The 27,149-nt window shown below is 45.4% G+C and overlaps 1 protein-coding gene across 1 annotated transcript; it reads right to left on the bottom strand.

Moving 5' to 3' along the window:
• Positions 1-439: 439 nt before the first annotated feature.
• ACTG2 (actin gamma 2, smooth muscle) lies at positions 440-25,812 on the bottom strand. The gene is made up of 9 exons (XM_041755676.1): positions 25,659-25,812; positions 15,962-16,123; positions 14,999-15,127; positions 9,007-9,117; positions 8,678-8,762; positions 6,639-6,800; positions 5,680-5,871; positions 3,699-3,880; positions 440-661 (listed from the first exon to the last, which is right to left on the bottom strand). The coding sequence occupies exons 2-9, from the start codon at positions 16,085-16,087 to the stop codon at positions 518-520; spliced, it is 1,131 nt and encodes a 376-aa protein (XP_041611610.1). The 5' UTR covers positions 16,088-16,123; positions 25,659-25,812; the 3' UTR covers positions 440-517.
• Positions 25,813-27,149: the final 1,337 nt, after the last annotated feature.

The following is a 27,149-nucleotide window of genomic DNA, read 5'->3' as shown; positions in this document are numbered from 1 at the left end:
GATCTTTCTCCACCCAAATTCAAACATTGTGTTTGAACCACTTATAGGTCACAGCCTATAAAACCTTGTGTTTCTCTTTCCAGTCCTGTTCCCTGTGTATTGCCCTTGAGCACAAGGACTTAATCTCTGAAAGCCTTTGTTTCTTAACCTCCCACCCCTGCCAAAGAGTCATCTAGCCCTCACTATTATTCATGTTCAAGGAAAGGGAAACAAAGTAGTATAGTAGGAGTACTAGCTTTAGAGTCAGACACACTTAGATTTTAATCTTGGTTTTGTGATCTTCAGCAAGTCCTTAACTTCTCTGAGCCTCAATTTCCTCATCTTTAATATGGGAATATATGCATCTCACAGGATCATTGTGTGAATTAGAAATAAGGAGTGAAAAGGCCTTAGCACTATGTAAAAGCCCAGGGTGGAAAAAAAGCCCCACACAGAGAAGTAAGGCTTGCAGGTTTTAATGTTTCATGACTGGTAACAGAGCAGTCTCAAGGGGATCCCCAGAGAATCTGTTCTGACTTTAGAAGCACTTCCTGTGGACAATGGAGGGCCCTGCCTCATCATACTCGGGCTTGCTGATCCACATCTGCTGAAAGGTAGAGAGAGAAGCCAGGATGGAGCCTCCAATCCAGACTGAGTACTTCCGCTCGGGGGGAGCAATAATCTGCAAAGAATAAATGTGGTGTATCATGATTAGTGCCCAAGGGAACAGGGAGGTGATCCAGGAGATCATCTCATCACAGTGCCTGGTTGCCCCAGATAAGGACAGCCTCCACAGTCAGAAACAAACAGGATAAACCCTGTGGTAGAGTAGATTGTTGCTCAAATCTTTACTCCCTCCCTTGTCTTCCCCGCCATGGGAAGGATGCACTGTTTCACCCTGTGACTTTGGGCTGGGCCTGTATTTGCTTTGACTGATGGGTCGTTTGCAGAGATAACACAAACAGGAGCTTAAAGGTACCTCAGACACACAGCTGTGGCTCTGCCATCTTGATGAGAAGGGCTTCCCTTGAGAAGCTGCTGGCCCTTCAGCCTGGGCCCCATCTTGAGAGCTATGGACCTGACCTGAGCTGGCTAGACCGGCAGAGCTGCCTAGCCACGCCTGACTTAGATCAGCTGACTCTCAGCTGACCTGTAGATGCACAAGCAATAAATACTTATTGTTATACCCTGAGATTTCACAGTTGCTTGTCCCTCAGCGATAGATGATCAACACAGACAGCTAGAGGGAAAGTGCCTCTCTGTTCCTGCCTGGAGTTTAGATGCATGGGCAGCACAGGCTGGGCTTCTCCCAATCCTGAGTCAGCCAGTCCACTCAGACCCTGTCTTGAGCTTCATCTGTCAATAGCCACTGGTATCTGACAAGTTCTTAAATTCACGGATACATGGTTCATCCTCGCCACTGGAGGTCCTGAGCTTAGCCTCTAGAAATTGGTTGTCCTGTGAAACAACTTTGAACTCTACCTACAAGTGGCTCCAGAGGGACTGCTACTATAGAGTCTAAGAATTCAGTGCTAGAATAAACCGAAAACTGAATTGATTGTTTTTGTCTCTTTAGACCCTCTCAACATCTTTCCTAAATTGCAGAGATCATGGAATTACAGAAGAAGAAGAAGGGTTCTTAGAAGTTATTCAGTCAGGCAAAGGTCACTCGGTCACCCTTTGGACTGATACCTCAAGGACCAGCACAGCCGCCTTATTGCTGCACAGCTCTAGTCGTGAGAAGAGTCTGAATACTCCTGGGCTGGAGGTTCCCCCGTTTGATGCCACCTCACCTCACTTCTCTTCTTCCATCTCCTTGGTTCCACTGTACAAACCTGGCTGTCTTGTTTGGCTGGGTTATTCATACCTGCACACATACCCTGGGGCACCTCTGCTCACTCTATTTCCCCTGCTTCAAGCACCCTTTTCCCTCCTCTTGTTTTATTTACGTTGCCTTCTCGGTGATCATGTCTACTGATTAGATCCTAAACTCCTTGAAGGCTGGCACGTGTCATTAAACTCAGGGCAGTGGCTCACAAATTGGGATATGCATCAAAAAGCTGGTGTTTTGGGGATCCCTGGGTGGCACAGTGGTTTAGCGCCTGCCTTTGGCCGGGGGCTGATCCTGGAGACCCGGAATCGAATCCCACGTCGGGCTCCCAGTGCATGGAGCCTGCTTCTCCCTCCGTCTATGTCTCTGCCTCTCTCTCTCTCTCTCTCTCTGTGACTATCATAAATAAATAAAAATTAAAAAAAAAAAAGCTGGTGTTTGTTTATCAATGGGGGCACCCCGCATCTGGTGAGCCAGAATCTAGGGGTGAAATGAGGTGTGGTATCTTGACACACAGACCTGGTGAAAAGCCCCTGCCTCAGGCCTGGTGCCATGCCTCCAGTGTGGCAGGCCTCAGAAAGCGTGGCTGTTCAGTGGCTCCTGGTGAGAAGGGCCCACAGGTTCCCACCTGTTTTCTGGTAACCCCCTTTGCTTCCCTATGCTGAGGGCCATCTGTTAGGCAGGGGGAAGGCCTGGGGCAGCCTTCCTTTGTAGAAAAAAAGTTTCTTAGAATACACTTCCTCAAATGAGGCCTTCTCCCAGAGACCAACTTTATTGTGAGACTTTGTAACTTTCAACTTATTTGTTATCTCTAGTCGATTCCCAACTCCTTTTCTAAACCTGCTAGGAGCAAAGTTCCTAGAAGTCCTAGAAAGCTCTTTATAGGTTTCTTAGGGACCAGAGGCTGGGGAGAAGTGGAAGACAGGTGGGCCTCCATTCTCATGAGGCCTGTGAGGTGAGCTGCCTGGGTGAGCAGCCACATGGGGAGGATGGGAGCGAAGAGGAGACAACAGAGGCGCCTAGGTGGCTTAGTGGTTGAGCGTCTACCTTTGGCTCAGGTCATGATCCCGGGGTCCTGGGATCAAGTCCTGCATCAGGCTCCGCATAGGGAGCCTGCATCTCCCTCTGCTTATGTCTCTGCCTCTCTCTCTGTGTGTCTCTCACGAATAAATAAATCTTAAAAAAAAAAAAAAAAGAGGAGACAACAGATCACAGGCTGTCCAGGAATCAAGTGATGTCCCTGTGAGTTTGAACCAGCAGCCTGCTCCACACTGAACTGTCTCTCTGGAACTTTCACTCTCCTCTGGGGTAACGCTCACATCCTTTATTTTATTTTTTTAAATATTTTTATTTATTTATTCATGAGAGACACAGAGAGAGAGAGGGAGAGACACAAGCAGAGGGAAAAGCAGGCTCCATGAAGGAAGCCCGATGTGGGACTTGATCATGAGACTCCCAGATCACGCCCTGGGCAGAAGGCAGATGCTCAACCACTTGCCACCTAGGCGCCTGATCCTTTTAAAGGCATCCCCCCACATCCTTTTAAAGTCTAAAGATGCTGTAGTGTTGCTTCTTTTCTTTGCCCTCTATTTCTCTCCTCCTGATTGCATCCTCAAACCCCTCAATGTTCTCATCCCAAATTCTTTCACCACCTTCTCAAATCATATGACATCATACGATTATGTTTGAGATCTCATGCTAAACATGTCTCCAACTCATCAGTGCCCAAGGACATAATCCTTTGAGATGAAATCTGTCCCAGGCCAGGACAACACTGAGCTCAGGAGACCACCACTCTATGGGCCCGGCAGACTGTTCTGGAGCATTGCTCAGGTAGGTAGGTCTTTGTCCGAAGGACAGGATGGGGGGGAAGTGGGGCAGGACTCACCTTGATCTTCATGGTGCTGGGGGCCAGGGCTGTGATCTCCTTCTGCATCCTGTCAGCAATGCCAGGGTACATGGTAGTACCCCCGGAAAGGACATTGTTGGCATATAAGTCCTTGCGGATGTCGATGTCACACTTCATGATGGAATTGTAGGTGGTTTCATGAATCCCGGCAGACTCCATGCCTAGCATAGGCCATAGTATCTAGTCAGCATCCATCACTTCATAAATACCCACACTTCCGACTCCTCAAGTGACTCTTCTGTTGTTGCAGCTACCTTAGTTCAGACCCTTAATCACCTCCTGAATAGATTACAGGATCCGACCTTTAATTGGCCCTTGGTTCCTCCTGTTCTCATTGATCTTTCACATTGATCAGCTGAAGTATATTTCTAAGGGAACACTTTCCCTGAGTCAGCTTTTTTCAAGCGTTATTGAGCTATAATTCATATATCATAATATTCACCCTTCCAAAGTGTATAGTCCAGTAGTTTTTAGTAGATTCACAGATTGTGCAACTGTTGCCAAAATTTTAGAACATTTATAATACCCCAAAAAGAAATTCCATACCCATTAGCAGACACTGTGATCTTCCTCTTCCTCCCTCCCCCTAACCTTGGTGACCACTAATTTATTCTCTGTCTCTATAAATTCGCCTGTTCTGGACATTTCCTATAAATAGAATCATATAATATGCAGCCTTACTGTCAAAAAATATTCCATTGTGTGTCTTCTTTGACATGCAATGTCATGTCATCTTTGACAGCCCCCCTCCCCCATCTACAGGTCCATGTTATCCTGGCAGCAAGGCCTTTCACAGTGAAAGGCTGCATGCCAAACCAGCTCATGTCCACATACCTAGAGGTAGGCTTCCCCACCTCTAGTCTTTTCTGCATGTGACAAAATTCCACACTGAGGTTAGAGGAATCTTTCTAAAATACAAACTTGGTCTTGCTACACTGCTGCCTAAAACTTTCAGGGACATCATTGCTGGTGTGATTAACCACCACACTCTGTGTGGTCCAGCAACTCCCTCCAGTTTCCCTTGTGCACACACACACACACACCCCACATTTCTCTCATCATGTCCCAAGTTGAACATGACCTTTCAATCACCGCGCTTTTACATGTACCCTTCCATCTACCCTGTATGCCATTCCCCATTCTGCACTCCTTCCATCCCCAGATACGATCAAATGATGCTCATTTTTCAAGATTCTGTTCAAATGTTCTCCTTCCCTAAGAAGTCTTTACTGATTTCTTAGGCTTATATCACTTTGCTCAGTTGCTATGTACCACTACACTGTCTATTAACATTTGCTTACAGGCCCAACTCTTCCTATACACTCCTCAAGAAAGTAGTTGTCCTTGTATGAAATATTCTTATGTAATCCTTGTTACAACCCTATCTAGTTGGTACTATCATGATTTCCACTTTATAGATGAGAAAACCGAGGTTTAAAGAAGGTAACACGTTCAAGGTGACAGGCTTGGAAAGGACAGAGTCAGGATCTGAGACTGTATCTGACCCGAAACCCATCCAACTTACCGCTCTGGGTTTTGGCTCCTGTGACCTAAATGTTCAGCAATCCAAGAAGTGCTTTGTGTATTAACCTTATTCTTAGTTTTATGTTATATTCCCTATTCTGCTTTTCTTTTATTTTGATTTTCTTATCCTTTTATTTAAAGTTAGATTTTATCAGGGTGCCTGGCTGGTTCGGTTGGTAGAGCATGTGACACTTGATCTTGCGAATTTGAGTCCCATGTTGAATGTAGAGATTACTTAAAAAATAAAATCTTAAAAATAAATAAAAATTAGATTTTATCTGATTGTATTGTTGATGTGTTTTTTGGCCCTTCCTGGGAATGTGGGCTATGTATAAACTATAAACAAAGTGTGCATGACTCCTGGTGTTTCTCCCTCCCTTCCCCAGTCCTCCACCTCCTCCACACCAGTTAGCAGGGACAGTGGGCAGAACCTCACCAATGAAAGAAGGCTGGAAGAGGGTCTCGGGGCAGCGGAAGCGCTCATTGCCAATGGTGATGACCTGCCCATCTGGCAGCTCATAGCTCTTCTCCAGGGAGGAAGAGGAGGCTGCTGTGGCCATCTCGTTCTCAAAGTCCAGGGCCACATAGCATAGCTTTTCCTTGATATCTCGCACAATTTCTCGCTCAGCTAGAAAGAGTAGAAATGACAGAAAGTAGATACTCTGTTCTGTTAGTTTTCCTATTTTGATCTCCATGAAAACCTCCTCTTCTGCTTTGATTCATTCTTAGGACTCATGTTAATTTTTCATTCCTCTTCCTAAAGTGCAAGTTCAAAAATCTTGATTCCCAGGCAAAACTTTGCAGGGGCTTTTCTCCTTGTGTCTTTACTTTGCGCTGACAAAGCTATGGGCCTTCCTGGGGGCCTTACAGGACACTTTTATGGTAGAGATACAGGAGGATTTGATGTGGTCTTACAGAATCTGGGAAAGCCCCTGCCTAAAATCTCCTCTTGCCCAGGGTGGGCATTGAAGCATAACAACTCTGCCTTGGAAATTTGGACCTTATTTATTCCATGTGTCCTCAGACAAACCATAAATGCCCCTAGGTAACAAAGTGTGTCGTCAGATTTTTACTACCATTCAACCTTGGAAAACCCAGCTCTGATCCTGGTGTAGACATGGAGATCCCTGGGGAGAGAGGGAATGCTGTGCAAGGGCACTTAAGGAGACCTTGTCCCTATCCCCAGAGCATCTTGGTTGGGAACCTTCCTCCATAAGTAAGGCTGCCTTGATCATCTGGTCTTGTCCAGAGGCCCAGCCCCAGCCTAGGATCCTCCCCATCTATTTCAAGAGAGTTTGAGGACAAGCAGGCCCACAGACTTTTCATCAGAGAACACCTGGTCCTAGAACAGATTTGGTCTGAGCTCAAGTTAAAATCAGGACAGGGGCTGGATACCTGTGGTCACAAAGGAATAGCCTCTCTCTGTGAGGATCTTCATGAGGTAGTCAGTGAGGTCACGGCCAGCCAGGTCAAGGCGCATGATGGCATGGGGCAGTGCATAGCCCTCATAGATAGGGACATTGTGGGTGACACCGTCCCCTGAATCCAGCACAATGCCTATGGACAGAGGGGATAAGAGCTATGAAAATTTCTTGTCTTTCATCTTTCTGGACCAGCTGCCACATGGTCTTCAACTACCATATTTTTCTCTAGCAGCTGAGAAAATTTACCCACCGTGTATCATCAATAATATTTTTTGTGAACATCATTTATTCTCCCAAATGAGACTGTAACCTTATAGAAGGCAAGTAAAACCTCTTCTTGTATTCCTTAAAACACTTTCACAGTACTGCATATTTAGTCAACGTGCATCTCAATTGCACATTCTTTAAGAGAGACTAGATAATTTGCACATCCTTCTGGCTTTAACACATATGTACGTGCATGGAGAATGTTAGATCTGGGTTTTTTTTTTTATAAAAACCAGCCAATTTGAAAAAAAAATTAACATTCCTTACTGATGAAACTTAGTAAACCATGGAGGGAAATGAACTTTTTAACAATGATAATAGGGGGCAGCCCCAGTGGCGCAGCGGTTTAGCGCCGCCTGCAGCCTGGGGTGTGATCCTGGAGACCCTGGATCGAGTCCCACGTCAGGCTTCCTGCAGGGAGTCTGCCTGTGTCTCTGCCTCTCTCTTCGCTCTCTCTGAATGAAAAAATAAATAAATCTTAAAACACACACACACACACACACACACACACACACACAATGATAATAGGGCACCCCAGGTGGCTCAGCAGTTTAGCGCCATCTTCAGCCCAGAGCCTGATCCTGGAGACCAGGGATCGAGTCCCACGTCAGGCTCCCTGCATGGAGCCTGCTTCTTCTGCCTGTGTCTCTGCCTCTCTCTCTCTCTCTCTCTCATGAATAAATAAATAAAATCTTAAAAAAAAAACAATGATAATAAATCTCTCTCAATCCAACAGCCATTTCATAATCAAGGGAGAAACTGTTAATACTGTTAGATTGCATTATTAATACTGTCCTAAACATTCTAGTCAATGTAATATGACAGAAAACGGAAATAAGAAGTATTATCAAAAGGAAATAGAATTGTCATTGTTTGTAGATGATGAGGCTGTATACCTAGAAAACCTAAGAGAAACAACTGAGACATGATTAACACTAATAAGATGGTTCAGTAGGGCAAAATAAATATCCAGGGACCAGTAGCTTATACTTGTACAAGGATGCTGATCCCAGCATATTTTATCATAAAAAATTAAAACTGGAGACAACCTGAAAGTCCAGTAGTAGAGAAATGGTAAAACAAACTATAGAACCATCATACATTCCCCATCACTGTCCTTGTCATCAGCAGTGAAATTATATTTTGTTTTTGTGCACACCCGCTCCCCCCACACACACACACAGTGAACTGTTGGCTCTATGATGGCAGGGCTCTCTTGCCTGTCAGTGTGTGCCCATGGCCTGGTTCAGTCTTTGGCACATGGTAGGGAGTAATGGAAAATATCTGATGAATGAATGAATGAACAAATAACGAATACTTGAGTGAATGAATGTTGAACTATGTTCATGGAAGCTGTCAAGTCCCCATGACAAATTGCTTTATCTTGAAGTTCCCTCCATTTCCTTGAGCACCTTTCCATACCAAGGGCACATATACATCTGCCATCACAGGTTCATGAGCAGAAACATTCCAGTGTTGTGGGAAAGTGTGTGTAATCTTGGGGACTGATGGCTGTGAGGGAAAATGCCCCCGCTGGATGCACTAGCCATGTTTTGTCCACATAAATTCCTGCCAGCTCTACTGGGTAGACCTGAATGAATTCCACGTGGGCTTCCCTTCTGTTACTCCTAAGCAGGATTTTCCCTGGACTTTGGCTGTCTCTTTGATTCTCCTGAGCAGGTACCACTGCAGGAGCCCCACTTTCCCTTCCGCCCCTCCTAGTCAGGAAGGGAACAGACTCACCTGTTGTGCGGCCAGAAGCATAAAGAGAGAGCACGGCTTGAATGGCGACATACATGGCAGGGACATTGAAGGTCTCAAACATGATCTGAAAGGACAGTGCAGGATAAAGGATGATGTGACAGAAATCACAGCACCTCTCGGCCCACAGGATGGTTTGGGATCTTATTAAGAGCAAGGGCTGTGCCTATTTATCCTATTCCTACCTCCCATAGGGCCTGGCATAGACTATACACAGAGCATGTCCTCAAAATTTTTTGTTGTACTGTATGCATGAAAGGGAGAAGGGATCCATGCTGTATTCTTCTGCTCAAGACTTTCTGGCCTCTTACCTGGGTCATCTTCTCCCTGTTGGCCTTGGGATTTAGGGGGGCCTCTGTCAGCAGGGTGGGGTGTTCCTCAGGTGCTACCCGCAGCTCATTGTAGAAGGAGTGGTGCCAGATCTGGTTGAGACAAAAGTCAAATGAGACAAGGAGACTCCTAGGAAATTCCAGTTGGTATGCCCATGATGGGGGAGCATGACACGATATTCATAGCACAGGCTGGGTTCTGGAGAGGAGACTGTGAGTCCTGGGAACCTCTGCTTGACCTTTAGAGATTATGTTCCTTTTCAACAGGGTCCCAGATAGGATGCGGACCTATGGCCAATATACTCAGTCTATAGATTATTCCCATCTGAACTTCCCTCCTCTTTACTCTTCTGTCTCTCCCTGCTTTCTTCCTTGGGGGCAGGGCCAGGCCAATTACATCTCTCGGTATTCCTTGCTTCCTGGCTTCTGTGTTTGGTTGATGAAAGATATCAATAAGAGGCTGGGGAGTGGGAATAGGAGAGAGGTTAGGGTGTTTCTCCAAGCAATGTTGTGGCCTTCTGTGAGCCCAGCTCCTATTGGATAGCCCCTCTTCCAGCTGTAGTGATGCTGCCCCACCCCCATCCTTCAGGTTTATGGGTATAAGAGCTTTCCTCTGTTCCTAGTACTTGACTGCCTCAACATTCCTTTCTGGTTCCATAACCCTGTTCACATCTCTCTAAGTAGTCCTTCCTTAATTTTAAAACACCCACTTAGTGTATATTATGTCCTGCTGGGAACCTGACAGATATGCTTGAACTGTCACTGTTTATTACTGACCAGGCTGGTGTTTTAGAGCAGGGTTTCCCAACCTCAGCACTTTGACATTTTATTTTTTTTAATTTTTATTTATTTATGATAGTCACAGAGAGAGAGAAAGAGAGAGAGGCAGAGACATAGGCAGAGGGAGAAGCAGGCTCCATGCACCGGGAGCCCGACGTGGGATTCGATCCTGGGTCTCCAGGATCGCGCCCTGGGCCAAAGGCAGGCGCCAAACCGCTGCGCCACCCAGGGATCCCGTACTTTGACACTTTAAGTTGGATAATTCCACGACATGGAGAGCTGACCAGTGCATTATAGGATGTTTGGCATTCCTGGACTCCACCCACTTAGATGCTAGAAGCACTTCTCCAGCAGTGACAAGCAAAAATGTCTCCAGACATTGCCAAATGCCCCTCAGGAGGCAAAATTGCTCCTGTTGAGAATTACTGCCTTAGAGGAAGGCATTTCTTCCCACTATGTTCAGTGATCCAAGATGACCAAACAGGAGTCTTTATTTTAGAGGGATTCAGCAAAGTGTCAGGGACATAGGCTCTGATTTCCTTAGAGGCAGGGCATAGGATCATCTGCCCTGTTGTACCCCATATATTTGTGGGCACTCTACTTTGGGTTAGGATGGTGCTAACTGTGGTGAGGGTAGATATGAATCAGATAAGGCCCCTGGATCTTGGTTTCAAAGTCTGGAGGGGAGAAAAACACCCAAGAAGACAACATACAAAGATACATCCGCATTTTGAGTAAAAGAAGAGGCAGTTCATTATCTGGGGGATTTGATCAGGCCCTGCAGGCACAAAGGAAGGTCTCCAGCAGCTGAGAAGGGCATCTGAGGCTGACAAAATGGCATAAGTAGACAGAGGCCCTGTCTGTGAAAGTTTCACAGAAGGCGTGAATGTCAATTAGTCTTAATTGAGTGATGTCAGTATTTCTTCAAATGTGGGTCCCAGATGCTTTGTAGCAGAATCACCTGGCATGACTGTCATAGGTGAAGGCTTCCAGGCTGTAACCTAGACCCATGAATCAGAATCTTGAGTGTTAGGCCCCAACACCTGCACTTTATTTCATTTCACTATTTAGAGCTTTTATAAAGTACTTTAAAAGTTAAAGATGTTAATAATTTTAAAATTAGAAAAATATTTTTAGGAGGAGTAAAAGTCAGCCACATTTCCATCACCTAGTAATAAATAATTAGCACTTTGGCTTTTTCTTCTTACTAATCTTTCACCTTTAAATATTTTCAAACTTATTTCTATCACCATTTATTTATCTCATATACTTGTATTCATTTATTATTATGCTATTTTTATACTTTTTAAAAAGATTTTATTTATTTATTCATGAGACACACACACACAGAGGCAGAGACATAGGTAGAGGGAGAAGCAGGCTCCATGCAGGGAGCTCGATGTGGGACTCCATCCCAGGACTCTGGGATCACACCCTGGGCCAAAGGCAGGCGCTAAACTGCTGAGCCACCCAGGCATCCCCTATTTTTATACTTTTACACTCAATTTTGTTTCCTGCCATTTTGCAATTACTGTAACATAAATAATATCCTTTTCCATAGTAAACATTTATGTTTACATTTATTTTTAATGCTTACATAACATTTCATCACATACCATCATGTATTTAATATTACTATTCATGGTATCTTTGATTTTTGTTTACAAATAATCCTGTCATAGTTATCTTTGTGTATATTACATTTTCTTTTTTGCCATTCAGGATGTTTCCAAATAAATAATTTTTATTTTTTATTTTTTTAAAGATTTTATTTATTTATTTGAGAGAGAGGGAGAATGTGCATAAGCAGGGGGAGGGGCAGAGGGAAAGGAAGGAGGAGACTCCCCACAGAGCAGGGAGCCCTACAAAGGGCTCCATCCGGGGACCCTGGGATCATGACTGAACTGAAGGCAGATGTTTAACTGAACCACCCAGGGCCCGCCCCCCCCCCCGAAAAAATTTTTAAAGTGGAATTACTAGGCTAAAGAGCATGGCAATTGGAAGACTTCGATTTTTATTCCCAAGAAAGAGGTTATATCACTCTACTCCAGAACAAGAAAGCCCGTTTTACCCATACCTGTATTCAGGGGTCTTGCTCTTAGTATATGAAATAATTTGATAGGGAAACATTGTTTAATTTTGAAAATTTACATTTCTTTCAAATGAGTTTAAGTTTTTTCATATTTGCAACTTTTTACAATTTCTGTTTGGCAAATTGATCGTATCCTTTGTTTATTTGTCTGGTGAAAATGTATTTTTAATGATCAATTTACACTAGCTGTTAATGTAATATTCATTGCAATCGTGAGTTTTTTTGCAATTTATTGTTTATCTTTTAAATCTGGTTATTGGAGAAAAAAAAAAATAAATAAATCTGGTTATTGGAGAAAAAAAAAAATAAATAAATCTGGTTATTTTTTTTCACATACTAGAAGTTATAATTTTTAAGAAATCACATTTGTTATCTTTTCCTCTAAGACTTCTTTCAGCAGAAATTTGATGAGTGTTCATGCTTACTATATTGTATTTTTTTTTTACCATTTGAATTTTTATATTTAGCTTTTATATTCAATTGATATGTGTTTGGTGAAATGGTATAAGGCAAAGAAGACTCTCCATCCCTAAAATAACTCATCAGTTGTCCTGGAATAATTCACTGAATAATCCTTTTCTCCTTTTAGAGTTCAAAGTTTCATTTATCATGTATTTCCTCTTTATTTTTGTTCTGGTACCAAACTATTTTAATTTTTATAACTATATTATATTTTAATATGTGGATATGGCAAGTCTCCTGTCATAGTTTTTCTCACTCATTTTGTTCTCATAAATTTTAGCCTTATTTATTTCTCCAGACATATCTTATGATTATTTTTCAGGATTAAAAATGGTGATTTTTTTTTTCTTTTTTTACTCAAACTCATAAAAGCAGAAAGTAGGATGGTATTTACCAAGAGCTGGGGGGAGAGGAGATAGGGAGATGTTGGCCAATGTGTACAAAGTCTCAGTTATGTGGGATGAATAAATTCTGGAGACTTAACGTATAGCATGGTGTATTTGAAATTTGCTAAGAGGTAAATCTTAAGTGTTGTCAGTACAAGAAAAAAAAGTAACTATGTGAGGTGATAGATACACTAATGAGCTTGAATGTGGTAACTCTTACAAATATAAATATCTATCAAGTCATTAGGTCACACCGTAAATATATACAATTTTTTAAATTGTGAGGGTTTTTTTTTTTTTTTTTTTTTTACTGGAATGGGTTCTGGGATTCTGTCCAAAGTTGGGCTCCCCACTCTGCGGGAGCCTGTTTCTCCCTCTGCCCCTCCCCTCACTCTTGCTCTCTCTCAAATAAATTTAAAACATCTTTTTTTTTTTTAAGGTTTTATTTATTTATTCATGAGAGACACACACAGAGAGAGAGGCAGAGACACAGGCAGAGGGAGAAGCAGGCTCCATGCAGGGAGCCTGATGTGGGACTCGATCCCGGGTCTCCAGGAACACGCCCTGGACTGAAGGCAGCACTAAACAGCCGAGCCACCATGGCTGCCCCCCTTCGAAATCTTTAGAATAAATAAAATATATCAAAAAAATAAAGAGGAGGGGATCCCTGGGTGGATCAGCGATTTAGTTCCTGCCTTCGGCCCAGGGCATGATCCTGGAGTCCCAGGATGGAGTCCCACATCAGGCTCCCTGCATGGAGTCTGCTTCTCCCTCTGCCTATGTCTCTGCCTCTCTCTCTCTGTGTGTCTCTCATGAATAAATCTTTTTAAAAATCTAAAAACATAATAAAAAAAAATAAAGAGGGGCGCCTGGGTGGCTCAGTCGGTTAGGTGTGAGACTTTGGCTCGGGTCATGATCTCTAGGTCCTAAGATCCAGCCCCACAACTGGCTCTCTGCTCAGCGGGGAGTCTGCTTCTCTCTCTCTCTCCCTCTGCCCCTCCCCACCGCTCATTCTCCCTCTCTTTCTCAAATAAATAAATGAAATTTTTAAAAAAATTTAGAAATAAAGAGTTCACACATTGTTACTACTGTGCTAAAATATATTTATACTAAAATATTTTGTCTAATATGTTTTTGAATTAGATGCTGTTAGATCCATATGAATAATATATGCTATTTATTGAGAATGAAGTATGTTGGATGCCTTGAGATTATACTGAGTACCTAATTCAATTTCCAAAGCACTTTAATGAAGAAAGTATTTTTATCTGCACAAATGAGGAAACTGAGGCTCAAAAGGAAGACTCGCTCCCAGACCTCCCTGCCACTGCCTCCAGGGCAGGAGCTCTTAGCCACTCCATGGTGCGAAGCGAAAACTATAGTGTTGTGTCTATTTATCTCACACCCAGAGTGACTGAGTCTGGGATTTAGAGAAAAGTAGGGTGCATTACAGATTTCACAGCAACATTCTTTATTTCTGGTTGCAGTCTGTTCTATTACACTTCAAAAGGCACTCCTCGCAGAAACAAGGATTCTCAGACTAATGTCAGCAGAATTTATCAAAAGAATACTAGAAGAAAAAAAAAAAAGAATACTAGAAGAGCTCCATTAGCATTTCACACACATGATTTTGTTGATCACAAACTACCATTTAAAAATTGCCCCCCACCTCTGTATCTTCTTGCACACACACACAAGCTTCTAAAAACCTATAGAGAGTCCTACTTAGAATTTTCATTAGAGAATCAGCATAACAACCTGGCATCAATGTACCTACCTGAGGTCATGACAGAGAACATGAAAGGGAGAGAAGCCATTTATGCCTGAAGAGGCGGCAGCAGTAGCATTAAGCCCTGCTCGCTGAGAGCTGCTTGCGAGGATGAAACTGGGCATTGGGTGAGACAGGCCCTTCGATGCCAGACAGGAAGTTAGGGACCTATTCCTACTCCAATTAATGAGGAGCTACTGAAGATTCCCAGAGAGGTGAGTGATGTGATCTGGTTTTAGAAAGACAAGTTCTGCCGCAATGTAGAGAATTCATGGATGGTGAGGCAGGAGACAAAGAAATCAGAAAGCCATTGCAACCATCCAGTGAGAGCTGTTGGCAGCCCCATGGAGAGTAGCCATGTGGTTGGACAGGAAGGAAAAGAAGGATATGAGAAACATTTTAGAGGCAGTGGACAGGGCGGAGGCCTGGGGGAGATGAGGGTCATGATGATGCATTATTATACCCAAAGGGTGAGTCCACCAATACCTTCTCCATGTCGTCCCAGTTGGTGATGATGCCGTGCTCAATGGGGTACTTGAGAGTCAGGATCCCTCGCTTGCTCTGGGCCTCATCCCCTACGTAGCTGTCTTTCTGGCCCATTCCCACCATGACACCCTGCGATGCAAAAGATAAGAAGGAGTGAGTTGGCTGAGGGCTTCATGAAGGGTGACCCAGGAATTGGATGGTCTCTGAGGAAGGATACAGATAGGAAAGATACCCTTCTTCCCTGGAGACAGGACAGAAAGAGACAAGGGCAAGGCAGACACCCATGACCGTGGAGGTGGCAGGGAGAGAAGGCAGAGGGTTTCCTGTGGGCTTGCCTCTCTTCTCGCTCCTAAGGCAATATCATTTTCTGAGCGAGCAAGGACTTCTATACATTTCTTGCCTTACTTTGCACACACAGGACTGGTATTTGTCTTCCTCAAACACCTCTGCTTGCATTTTTACATCTCCAGATCTTGGTTCTTGCTCTCCCCTCTATATGTGGAGATCCACATCCTCAATTATCCAAAGCCTCTCCTTCCCTGGTCCCTCTGCTCAGATTTAATCTCTCCCTCCTTTACGTTCCCCCTGGTGAAGTATTTTGTCTCTATGCTAGCCTGTGATCTCAAGTTAGTTCACAGAGTATTCATTTCTTAAAGGCCATGGTCTTGTTTACTTGTATGTGTTTGTAAAAAGTTTCTTCCAAACCTAGAAACCCCAAAGACTTAAGCCAGACATAATTCCATCCCTGCATACCTGGGATATATTGGGTTTGGTCCTGGATATTTCTATCTGAAGGGACTCAGAAGAGAGTCCCCCACCTTCAACACACACACACACACACACACACACACCTACCTCTCACTCACACATACACTCTCACACACACTCAGAGTTCAATACGGTGTCCACTATGCAGCGCTTTTTCCTAGTAGCTCAAAGCTTTGGGTCCAGATGAGCACATACTTGGTGGCGAGGGCGGCCCACGATAGAGGGGAAGACAGCCCGGGGGGCATCATCCCCTGCGAAGCCAGCCTTGCACAGGCCAGAGCCATTGTCACACACGAGCGCGGTGGTCTCCTCTTCACACATAGTGAGGGTGGCCAAGTGAACCAGGGACTGGAGCACCTTTGGAGCAGGGAGAGAAGAGAAGTAGTCAGCCACTTGTCACAATCATGCTGGAGACAGGATTCTCGGTTTTGGAGCTTGACTCCACCTCCAACCAGGGCCCAATTCCACCAGGGACAGGCATAGGCCTGGACTCCCACTCTCTGGCAGGTGGACTTCTTCTCTCTACCCTGTTGTCATGGGCTGAATTGTGTTTCACTCCCCTCCCCAAATTCCTATGTTGACATCTTAACCCCACAAGATGTCAGAGGGTGACTGTATTTGGCAATAGGATCTTTGGAGAGGTAATTAAGGTAAAATGAAGTCATTAATCTGACTGGTGTTGAATATGGCTAATCTAATAAGATGGATATCTTAATAGGATGAGGAAGTTAGGACACAGACACACATAGAGGGAAGACCACGTGAAGACACAGCAACAAGGCAGTAGTCATCTTCAAGCCAAGGAGAGAGGCCTCAGAAGAAACCAACACTGCCAACATTGTGAACTCAGACTTCTAACGTCCAGAATTGGGAGAAAATAAATGTGTGTTGTTTAAGGCACCCTCTCTAAGGTACTTTGTTCTGACAGCCCTAACAAATGAATCCATGTGTCTCTTAAGGGCCTGAAATGGCTACAAAGCTTTAATCCAATGAAGAGAATCTCTAAAGATGTGAAGTTTAGGAAAGGAGTTGAAAAAATTCACAGTATATTCAACAAAGGATTATTTATAATATGAATGAACTGTTACAAATCACTAAGAAAGAAGTAAACAGCTCAAAAGAAAAACAGAGTATGAACATATAATTGACAGAAAAGGAAATAGAAATGTCCCACAAGTCTGCAAAGATGCTTAGCCTCACTAGTTATCAGGGAAGTACAAGGGAAATAAGACCATTTTCACCCATTATAGTGTTAAGATTCCGTAGGTGTTGGCAAAGGTGTAGGGAAACAGGTACTCTAACTCGAGAAAAACACCAACTTACAACTTGGAACAACTCAAAGATCCAAATTGTGGGATTCCACACTGAAGTCCAGAGAAGAGGCAGGCAGATCTACAAGGATTAAAGTGGATAGGTTGGGCAGCCCCAGTGGCCCAGCGGTTTAGCGCCGCCTACAGCCTGGGGTTTGATCCTGGGGACCCTGGATTGAGTCTCACGTCAGGCTCCCTGCATGGAGCCTGCTTCTCCCTCTGCCTGTGCCTGTGCCTCTCTCTGTGCGTGTCTCTATGAATAAATAAATAAAATCTTTAAAAAAAAATAAAGTGGATAGGTTTGTAAACCATTCCACTGAGTGAACAAAACAAGTTGCAGATTAGAACGTGTAATATAAAACAATTTACAGGAGTTCTTTTTAAAGCACAAAGCAATATTGTGTATTTTTCACCATTTTCTTTTTTGTGGACATGAACTCTGAGCAAAAAGTTCTGAAAAAGAAAGTCTTCAACTGATTGCCCTGATTACCTCTGGAGGAGGAAGGGGCCTGGAAGAGGAGGTGCTGGGTTACAGCCGTCATGTTTCCATTTTTTCCCAAGGACCCTGTATTCATGTATAGGTTATAAGAAAAACCAACAACATAACATGCCATTAAGGAAGAAAATATGCAATAGTTACGGGCGAAATGTTCAATCCTAAGGGTGGAAGGGCCTCAGAGAAGGGCAGCCCAAGAGGAGAGAGGATTCCTTTTTTTTTTTTTTTTTTTTTTTTAGGAGAGAGGATTCCTGATGGGAAGCATGGTCCCCTCTCTCCTCACAGAGAAAACAGTAGACCCTCTGCTGATGCTCCTCGTGGCATTGGGATGGCTGCAACGTGGTGAGGGAATTTATTTTTCCCACACCTGTTGCAGGTTTTCTTTCCTTCGAGGAGGCTAGAAGACAACATCTGGCAACTTCTTGGCACTCAGTGACAAAGGAGAAGCAGCAAAAGCTCAGGAATCGGTGCACAGACAACCTCCTAGCCTGGGGAGCCAGGGGGATGGGCAGGGGGAGCGGGGGTGGGGGTGGCGTGGTAGACTGGGTGGCGTGGTAGACTGGGTGGCGGTGAGAAGGGCCCTGTCCCAGGACTCAGGGAGGCCAACTCTCAGCAGTCCAGAGAAAGGACGAGGTGGCTGCTGAGGAGGGGCCTGTGGAAGCTTCATTCAGAATACCCGACCACAGGCGGGAAGGAGCTAAGTGCTACAGAGACCTGGTCCCTCCGTGACCTCACGCTGAAGGTGGACAAAGTGAAAGAGGAGACAGAGCCTTAGACCTATGCATATGATGTCAGAAAGGCTAAGTCAAGGCTCAGCAGAAGCTTAGTAACATAATTTTAAGGCTAAAAGGGAGCTCTCCCTGTTATATTCAAAGCAGTGTTCGCTAGGGAAGAGGCCACTGTGACTTTCTAGATCCAGCTCTGCCTCTGTCCCTGTCCCCTCCATGATTCCCCATGGCCGTGGATCAAGCCCCAGATCTTTGACTCAGGGTACAAGATCCCCCAAGGTCTAGCCTGGCCTGTGACTCCAGGTTCTCTTTCCCTCTTGCCCCCTCTTGGCCTTCTCATTTTGCCCATATGGACTTTCTTTCTTTCTGAACTGTATTGTCTTCTCTCCCTGCTGGACCTTTAGACACAGAGTCTGGAGCACTCTCCCCAACACACATCTGCTTGCTACTGTAACTCCTGTCACCTGCCAGCCCTCTGCATTGGACACTGCATTTTCAAGAGGCTCCTCTGGCCCACCTGTGTGTTGGGTCCCCCCTTCTTTGCCCCACAGCACCCTGGACTTGCACAAGCAGCGATCAACTCCGCGTATCCTGACTTGTTTGTAGCTCTGCAAAAGCAAGAGCTGTGTCTGTCCTGTTCCCCCGCGATTCTTGAAGTGTGCCCAACACAATGTCTCGCACAAAGTGGGCTCTTAAATGTTTGTCATCGAAATGAATGAGCGAATTAATCATTGGTTGTCGAGGAGAATTTTCAGAATAACAAAAATAGACCCAACATTGGTAAGGGGAAATTAAGGTTTGCGACAGAATGGAGACAGAAAGAAAGTCCCTTCACCTAGCTGCTTAAAACAATGTTGTTTCTGGCCCGAGCAGTTTCGGGATTGCAGAGATCTTTAACTTTCCACCATGTCAGAAGACTGAAGATGGGCAAAGTGTGTTCCAGTGTTCAAAGAGGGAAAGAAAGAGGATTTTTAAAACCTCAGATAATCTTGATATGCACATTAAGCAGGTTCCAGAAGGCATATTAAGCAGGTTCCAGAAGGCACTGTTAAAGAAAGCATGATTAAAGAAGCAGTGATTTCTTATAATCAGTAAGGGTTTACCAAGAACAAATGTTGGCAGTGACAGCCTTCCCTTTTCTTCCCCAGGACAGCTGTGGGCTGGGAATGCAGGAGAAGGTGGGAGACAAGCTTAACTTGATTGTGGCATCTGACAAGGTCTCTTGTGATATCTATATTGACAAAGCCATGTGGGCTGAACAATCAATTCATTTAGGCATATTTACAGCTGCCTGAGGTACTGTCACTGAAAGGTGTTAATTAATGGGTCGACATCAACCTGGAGGCAGCGATATGCCTCAGGGCTCCACTCTTGGTCCTTTGTCACACATTTTTATAAATGCGTTGGATGAAAATACAGAGCACATGCCAACCAAATTTCCAGAGCTGGAAGAGGGTGTAATATTAAATATGTTGCAAGGAAGAATCAAAACCCAAGAAGATTTCAAGAAACAGAGAAAATGAACTGAAGCAAATAATATTAAATTTAAAAGGGTAAATACGAGGTTCTGTACATGAGTGTAAATAAGCAAACTGTGATACTCTGGTTTAGCATCTGTGAGCAGGACCTGGGATATTTGGACTGTTAGCAGTACTCTGGCCACTCTGGTGGCCAGCATAAAAGCTAACCCCACCTCTAGCTGGAATACTATGTCCAATTCTTGGGGTGACCTTTGCTGACAAAACTGTGGGGAGGTGGGTTTGCATTCATAACTGATGATCATCAAACTGTACTACTTTTCAGAAGGGGAATTTGAAAAAACTTATTGGAAGTCTTAGAAATGTACGTATCTCTTTTTAAAATTCTTCTTTTTTAAGATTTTGTTTATTCATTCATGAGAGACAGAGAGAGAGGCAGAGATAGGCAGAGGGAGAAGCAGGCTCCATGCAGGGAGCCTGATGTGGGACTCGATCCCAGGTCTCCAGGATCACGCCCTGGGCTGAAGGCGGTGCTAAACCGTTGAGCCATCTGGGCTGCCCTGTACATATCTTTTTAACTCTACAAAGGTACTTCTAGGAATTCATCCTTGGGAATCACTCATGGGTGCATGCAAAGATTTGGATAAGAGCTGGTGTGATACAGCTTAAAATAACCAAAAATAGAAACAACCTAATGTCAAAAGAAGTTGTTGAATAATAAATTCATCTGTAACTAACTGCCAGAAACCTTCATACAATGGAGAGGGCAGAATATTTAATGCAATGGAAAAGGTGCAAGTTGCATCACTAGGTGAAACATAGAACATTCCATGTTTCCATTTTTGGTAAAAATTATTTTTAATTTAAAAAATGTGGGCCTCTTCACATAAATTATCTATTTAATCGCCACAAAACCCCCAAAGGAAGATGTCTTTTATTTCTATGTTATGGATTTGGAAGCCAAATCTCAGAGAAGCCTAAGAAATTGGCCCAAGGTCTCCTGGCCAGGAAGAGGCAAGGCGGGCATCAACCCGGACAGATTCCAAAGCCCGAAGCTTACACCTTCCTCATCACCTCAGTGAAGCTGTCCTAACTTCTCCATGTTTGGTGTTTCTGCTTCTGCTTGTCTCTCTAGAGCTGTTGGCAGCAAAAGCCCTAAACAAAAGAGTCTGTGTTCATTTCTCTCTCTGAGCCTCTGCACTCCTCCTATGGCAGGACTAAGTCTGTGTTTATGTGTGTAGTCTGTGATTTATGTTTATAGCCCCCAAACCTAAATTGGGTGTTAAGCACATAGTAGGTGCTCAATATGTGTTGGGTGACAGTCCCACCACCTGAGTGGCCCCCTCCCAGACCTGGTCTGCGCTGCCCCTGGGATTCCTGTGTCCCCACAGTCCATTCTCATGCCCACTATTCACAAGGCAGTCAGCAAATAGTTGTGCTCCCCTGTTCTAGAAGGTGGTCCATTGTGAGGGGAAAACTACCTCAAAAGCTAGAAGGTGGCCAAGAGGAAAAGCTGCGCATCTATGACTATCTCCCTTGAGGGTCCCCTAAGCATTTCTCTCTGGTGTGATTTTATAGTTCAAGCCTGCTTGGCTTATCAATGTACACCTTTGTCTCCCCCTGCATCCCCCTCCAGAAAGAGAATGTCGGACTTTGTTTCCCAAGCAGAGCAGCTGAGACAAGCCACAAAGCAACTTAAAGCTGTTAACAATGCTGTTCTGTAGCACTTTAGGTGAATTGAAATCTGCTTTTCTGAAGTCAGAACCAAATGAGAAGTGACAGAGGTGAGGGCAGGGGTGGGGCTTCTGGCCTGGAGTGGGGCCTCCATGGGGCCCAACGCTGCCTGGGAAGAAGGGTTTTACTGTGGAGCCAGGCTCTCCGGGAATGTCTCTGCCAGGAGAAATTCTAGATCTTCCCCAGCTGCTCGTTGGCAATCTGTGGCTAGGTTCTAGCGTGTCAGCTGAGCCAGAGCCAAAGTCACTGTGGTTTCCTGGGGTCACAACCACTTTCTGCTCAGAGAAAGTCAATCAAATTGTTCTGGCTTTTCTGGCACGTACTACATCTGGTCTTTGCTGAGGATTTCACAGAGTTAGAAACACAACTCCACCCGTGCCCCTCAAGGTGACCAAAACCCAAAGATGTAATGAGTGCAAAGAATTTGTCCACTTACTCATGTCCCTGGCCACCCCAGGCAAATATGAGGGCAGAGATGTTAGCCCCACAACCTGTCGCTCTGAAGGACTCAAAGTTTGACTTCTGAGTTCCCTCCAGCTTCCCTTTCTTTGCCCTCCTCCTCCCTCAGGACACTCTTTCCCATGGCCCAGTCCCCCCACACCCCACCTCACCTCCCCCTCTGGCCTTCCATTTCCTCAATGGTAAAATGGGAAGGGTAATGGCTATCTCCTGGTATGATGGAGCAAATGAAACAACGGAAATGAAAGTATTCCATAAATTGTAAATTGGGGTCAGCAAACTAATGCCACTTTTTATATACTTCAGCAGCTAAGATTGATTTTGACATTTTTTTCTTTTTTTTAAATTTTATTTATTTATTCATAAGAGACACACAAAGAGAGAGAGGCAGAGACATAGGCAGAGGGAGAAGCAGGCTCCATGCAGGGAGCCTGATGTGGGACTCAATCCCGGGACTCCAGGATCACGCCCTGAACCAAAGGCAGATGCTCAACCACTGAGCCACCCAGGTGTCCCAACATTTTTCTTTTTTCTTAAACTTTTATTATTTTTTAAAGTAATCTCTATCCCCAGTGTGGGGCTTGAACTCATGACCCTGAGATCAAGAGTCGTATGCTCCACTGACTAAGCCGGCCAGGTACCCCAATTTTCAATGGTTGCAAAAAAAACAAAGTATAATATTCTATGACCCAAGAAAACTACATGAAATTCAAATTTCAATGCCGATAAATGAAGTTTTATTGGAACTTGTCACACCTGCTCATTTACATACTGTCTATGGCTGCTCTCTCTATGATGGCAATTGTGAGTAGTTGCCACAGAAACCTTTAGACTTGCAAAGCCTAAAATATTTACTATCTGATCCTCCTCAGAAAAAGTTTGCCAACCCCTGTTGTAAAGGGCTGCAAAAATAATAGTTCCTATGATTTCTCTTACTCTTCTCCATCAGAACTTGTTCCCAGGGGCACCTGGGTGGCTCATTGGTTGAGCGTCTGCCTTTGGCTCAGGTCGTGATCCCAGGGCCCTGGAATCAAGTCCTGCCTCAGGCTTCTTGTGGGGACCCTGCTTCTCCCTCTGCCTATGTCTCTGCCTGTCTGTGTGTGTCTCTCATGAATTAAAAATAAAGAACTTGCTCCCAGGATGAAATCTATCATATTGGAAGGAGAGGAACCATCCACTTCACAAATCAATGATTACTGAAGGGATGGTTGAACTTATTCCAGTTTCCAAAAACATTTTCATTTCAGTGAAAAGTTTAAACCCTAAAAGGAAGGACTCTCAGATGGTGAGACTTCAAACAATAGTTGGAGAAATATTTCAGAGGGAGGGCTTCAAATGACATTAAGCAGCTGCCTATCTTAATCCACATACACACAGATATCCACACAATTGGTGAGGCTGGCAGATAGAAATAATTTAACGAAAAACACTTCTGCGGTGGAAAACTCTAGCAGCATCTTTAATCACCTTTATGTTTTCTTGACTTGGTTGATATACAATTAATTAAATTAAAAGTGACTTCTGGTTACTAATATTTCTGATCTTCAGGAATCTGGGCCTGTTCTGTTTTTTCATCCGGGTCTCTCACTCGTTCTTCTGGTTCCACTCCAGTCCAGAACCCCTCTCCTGAGCTCCAGACCCTCAGAACTAACTGCCTGCGGGGCAAGTGCACCCCAGGCCCCGTGGCACCTCATTCGACCTCCAGTACTTCTGGCTCATCACTGTCTTCTACCTGGACTTGCACCTCCGAGAATAGCACCGCCCACCCTGGAGGCCAGGCCAACAGCCGACTCCTCCCCACCGCCTCCCAAGCAATCCTCAGGCTCTCTTCTTTCTATCTTGGAGCCACTTGGCGGGGTGGGGGGACAGCTCAGGACCCCTGCACACCGGTGAGAACCGGTTCTCACCCGGTTCCAGTCCCCTCACCTCACAGCTGCCAGAGCAGTCCCTTCAAAGGGCAGATCTCTTGCCCTCACCCTTCTGTGGTCCCTCATTGCTTAATCCTTTAGTGTATGAAACCCTACTAATCCGATCCTGCCTGCCCCTCTTGACCTTAACTCTCCCTGCTTCTTGCCTTGAAATCTAAATTTGGTGGAATTGAACCACTTAAACAGTCCAAAGACCATGCTTCCCTGACAGGGCGACTAGTCCTACTTCAGGACCCACCTCAGGTACCCTTTCCTCCAGGAAGCCACCCCTGATTACTCCTGGGCTGGGTGAGGGCTCCTCCTGGGCTTTCTTTATCTACTTCTTTGGTCATCTCTCCTAGTGATTGCAGAAGCCCCTACACTGTCCCTAAGGAGCAGGAACAGTGCCTGGCACATAAAAAAGTACTCAATAAATGCTGGTGGAATGAGCGAAGGGAAGGAGGAAAGAAATCTAGCCTCAAGGTCATGACATCATACTGCCCATTTGGTGTCCCAGGCCTGGCATGTAGTATCCACTGCTCTTTGCATTTTCTCCAGTACTCATCCGTCTCCATTAGAGGAAGCTCTGTTGCTTTTTGGCCCTAAGGACTGACCTCAAAGTCTAAACTTGTTCAGCTAGGAAAAGCAAGCGCTGAGAACCTCCCTGTGCAAACTGTGGTCCCAGACCTGTAGCCTTAGCATCACCTGGGAACTTGTCCCACTCCAGCCTACTGAATCAGAGACTGGGGTAGGGGGTAGGACAATCTAGGTTTTGACTCGTCCTCCAGGTAATTCTTAAAGTTTGAAAACTCAGGGCTGGGCACTGACAGTGTTGATCTGTGCACCCTGTAAATGAATGATCTCATTTAATCCCCACAACAGCCCTCCGACGAGATACTAGTACTCCCATTTTACACATGAGAAAACTGGGGTCACTCAGTAACGCTGGCAGCTGGGCAGTCTGTCTCCAAGGCCTCCACCACTTCACCAAGCTGCCTCAGCCACAAGCAGATGTTAGCAGACTCTGGTCACAAGAGTGCAAATAGTCCCTTGGTCTCCTTCCCCTCCCAATTATTTGTGTGTGTATGTGTTGAGGGGATGAGTGGGGTGGACGCGGGCATCGGCGGGGGATCTCACAGTTGGCTGTGAACTTTTTGGGCAACACTTAACTTTTCTAGACCTCAGTGTCCTCAGAATGAATTAGATGGCTCTCCTGTCCCTGCCAGCCCTCAAACTGCTTGATGTCACAGGACACTTGACCCTGCCCCAGCCCTGACTTTCCACACCCCCAGTGACCCTCGAGCCTTCAGGGGTTGAGAAAATACACCATTCATCTCAGCCAAGTAAGAATCAGACGGCATAAGGGACTGAAGAAAATACATTCCCATTCTCAACACAGACATCTCACAGATACTGGGACCATTGTTGGCTTTGATTCAGATACCCCACAAAGCATCTGCTTTCCTGAAACAGCCTCTCAGACATTCTGAGTCATGACAAAAGCCGTGAGGGTAGAGATCCGCACTGGCCCCGGTGAACAGGGTGAACAGAGGCCACAGGTGTTGTATCCCGCCCGCCGTCCAGGCACAGGGCTGTCCAGGATCCCCCTTTCCTGGAAGGCAGCAGCACGCTTGGAGGCACCACTGCCCACCAAGTGCCTTGACGTGTGATCTTGGGCCGGCGTCACAGAAGCCAGGCCAATCTGGAGGCGCCTCCTGCACCCAGGGGCCAGGCGGCAGCCCCGGAAAGTTAGGGCTAGCAGAAGCTGTGCGGTACTCACCAAGTATCCGAGAGGTCCTTCTCCCAGTGACTGAGGGCTGCTGCGTCTTTGGCATAAATACCAGAGCAATATAAAACCCCAGAGGCGGATCTTCTTTAAACAGAGTCCCTAAAAAGGCCAGCTGACGGTGTGTTAACAATATTACCATATAAGGTGGTTTTTTCAATAAATCGGCCTTGGGGGGTGGGGAAGGGGGCTGGGTAGAGTGAATTATCATTTGAAAAATGTATGCAAAAGGACTCCAGTGGCAACAGCCCTGGTGCTGGCGGATTTGTTCCTTTTATGCTGCACTTGCATCAACAAAACTCACACCAGGCCTTATAAGCTGCCCAGAGTGAGGCCAGATGCAGCTCTGCTCCCTGAGACAGAACCATACCAAGAATGGCAGTGGGCCTCCTCCCTCTACACCTCCCTCCTCAGGCCCTGCTGCCTGCAGCACCCCCACCCTGGGGTAGGCCTGGGACAGCCATGCTGGGCCCCAAAGGGAGTGTAATTTTGCCTTGTCTGATACAAGCCCAGGACAGCTAAAAGCTGAAGGGAAATGCCATTCATAGCTGGGAAAGAAATCCCATGTGCCCTACTTACCCGCTGCCCCTCGCACAAGCTTCTAAATGCTGGGCCAAGTCAGCCTGGACACTGTAAGCCACCTCTGGAACTTCACTGTCCCCTCCTGTTTTCCTTTCCTTACTGGATTCCCTCTGTCAGTTCCTAAATTTTGGAAATTACAGACCAAGGGAGCTGCCTTAACACGCCTAACAAGACTCACAAGCTTATAGAATGTTTCACAGTCCTGTGGTTCTTGCTCTTCTTTCCATAGTTCATGTACTCCCTCTGGGCTGATAGTGTGGGAAATGAGACTATCATTATCGGCCACCAGCTCTGGGGCAGGTCCTCTCAGCCCCACATTCCCACAGTCCTTACACCTGATGATTAATTCAGATGGAAATTACTGGGTGCCTTTCGGCATCCCTGGGGTCCTCACCCCAGATGACCCTCCAAACCTGAGCCCTGTCCCCTCCTCAACACTGCTGGGCCTACTGGGTTCTCTACCTCAGAGTCTTTCCCTTTGGTCCTTTGGGCTGGAGACTCCAGGCCAGTCTAGACACTCCTCTCTCCTTCATGCTCTGCAACCAGCTGGGCTCCCTCCTCTTGGAGATGCCCCTCAGCTCTGCAGCCTGCCATTCACCCCTGCTAGCCCTGCTCTGCTTCAGGCTCTGGTCCTGACACAGCTCCTTGACACTGGTCTTCCTGATTCTGCTTCATCTTCAAACCCAGAGATTCCCAAGTGTGGTCGTCAGCCTGACCAGAAGGCAGCACCAGCATGACCTGGTAACCTGTTAGAAATGCACATTCTTATGCTCCACCCAGATGGGTGGAATCAGAAACTCTGGGGGTGCCCAGGATACCTATCCTTCACCAGAAGAGGCATGCATCAAATACCTGCTTAAGGTGTCCTGGGAATACTGCCCCCTTCGTGACTCAGCCCAAGAC

The sequence above is a fragment of the Vulpes lagopus genome, chromosome 5, assembly GCF_018345385.1.
Source record: "Vulpes lagopus strain Blue_001 chromosome 5, ASM1834538v1, whole genome shotgun sequence".
Classification (NCBI taxonomy): Eukaryota; Metazoa; Chordata; class Mammalia; order Carnivora; family Canidae; genus Vulpes; species Vulpes lagopus.
This window is presented reverse-complemented; position numbering and strand designations above follow the sequence as displayed.

What these genes read in the sequence shown, in the direction of transcription:
- ACTG2 (XM_041755676.1), bottom strand. Translation starts at nt 16,087, where the DNA reads ATGTGTGAAGAGGAGACCACCGCGCTCGTGTGTGACAATGGCTCTGGC. An exon ending in TGCTTCTGGCCGCACAACAG is followed by an intron (nt 6,801 to 8,677) that starts GTGAGTCTGTTC and finishes CTCTGTCCATAG; the next exon opens with GCATTGTGCTGGATTCAGGG. An exon ending in CTTCCAGCCTTCTTTCATTG is followed by an intron (nt 3,881 to 5,679) that starts GTGAGGTTCTGC and finishes GGCCTATGCTAG; the next exon opens with GCATGGAGTCTGCCGGGATT.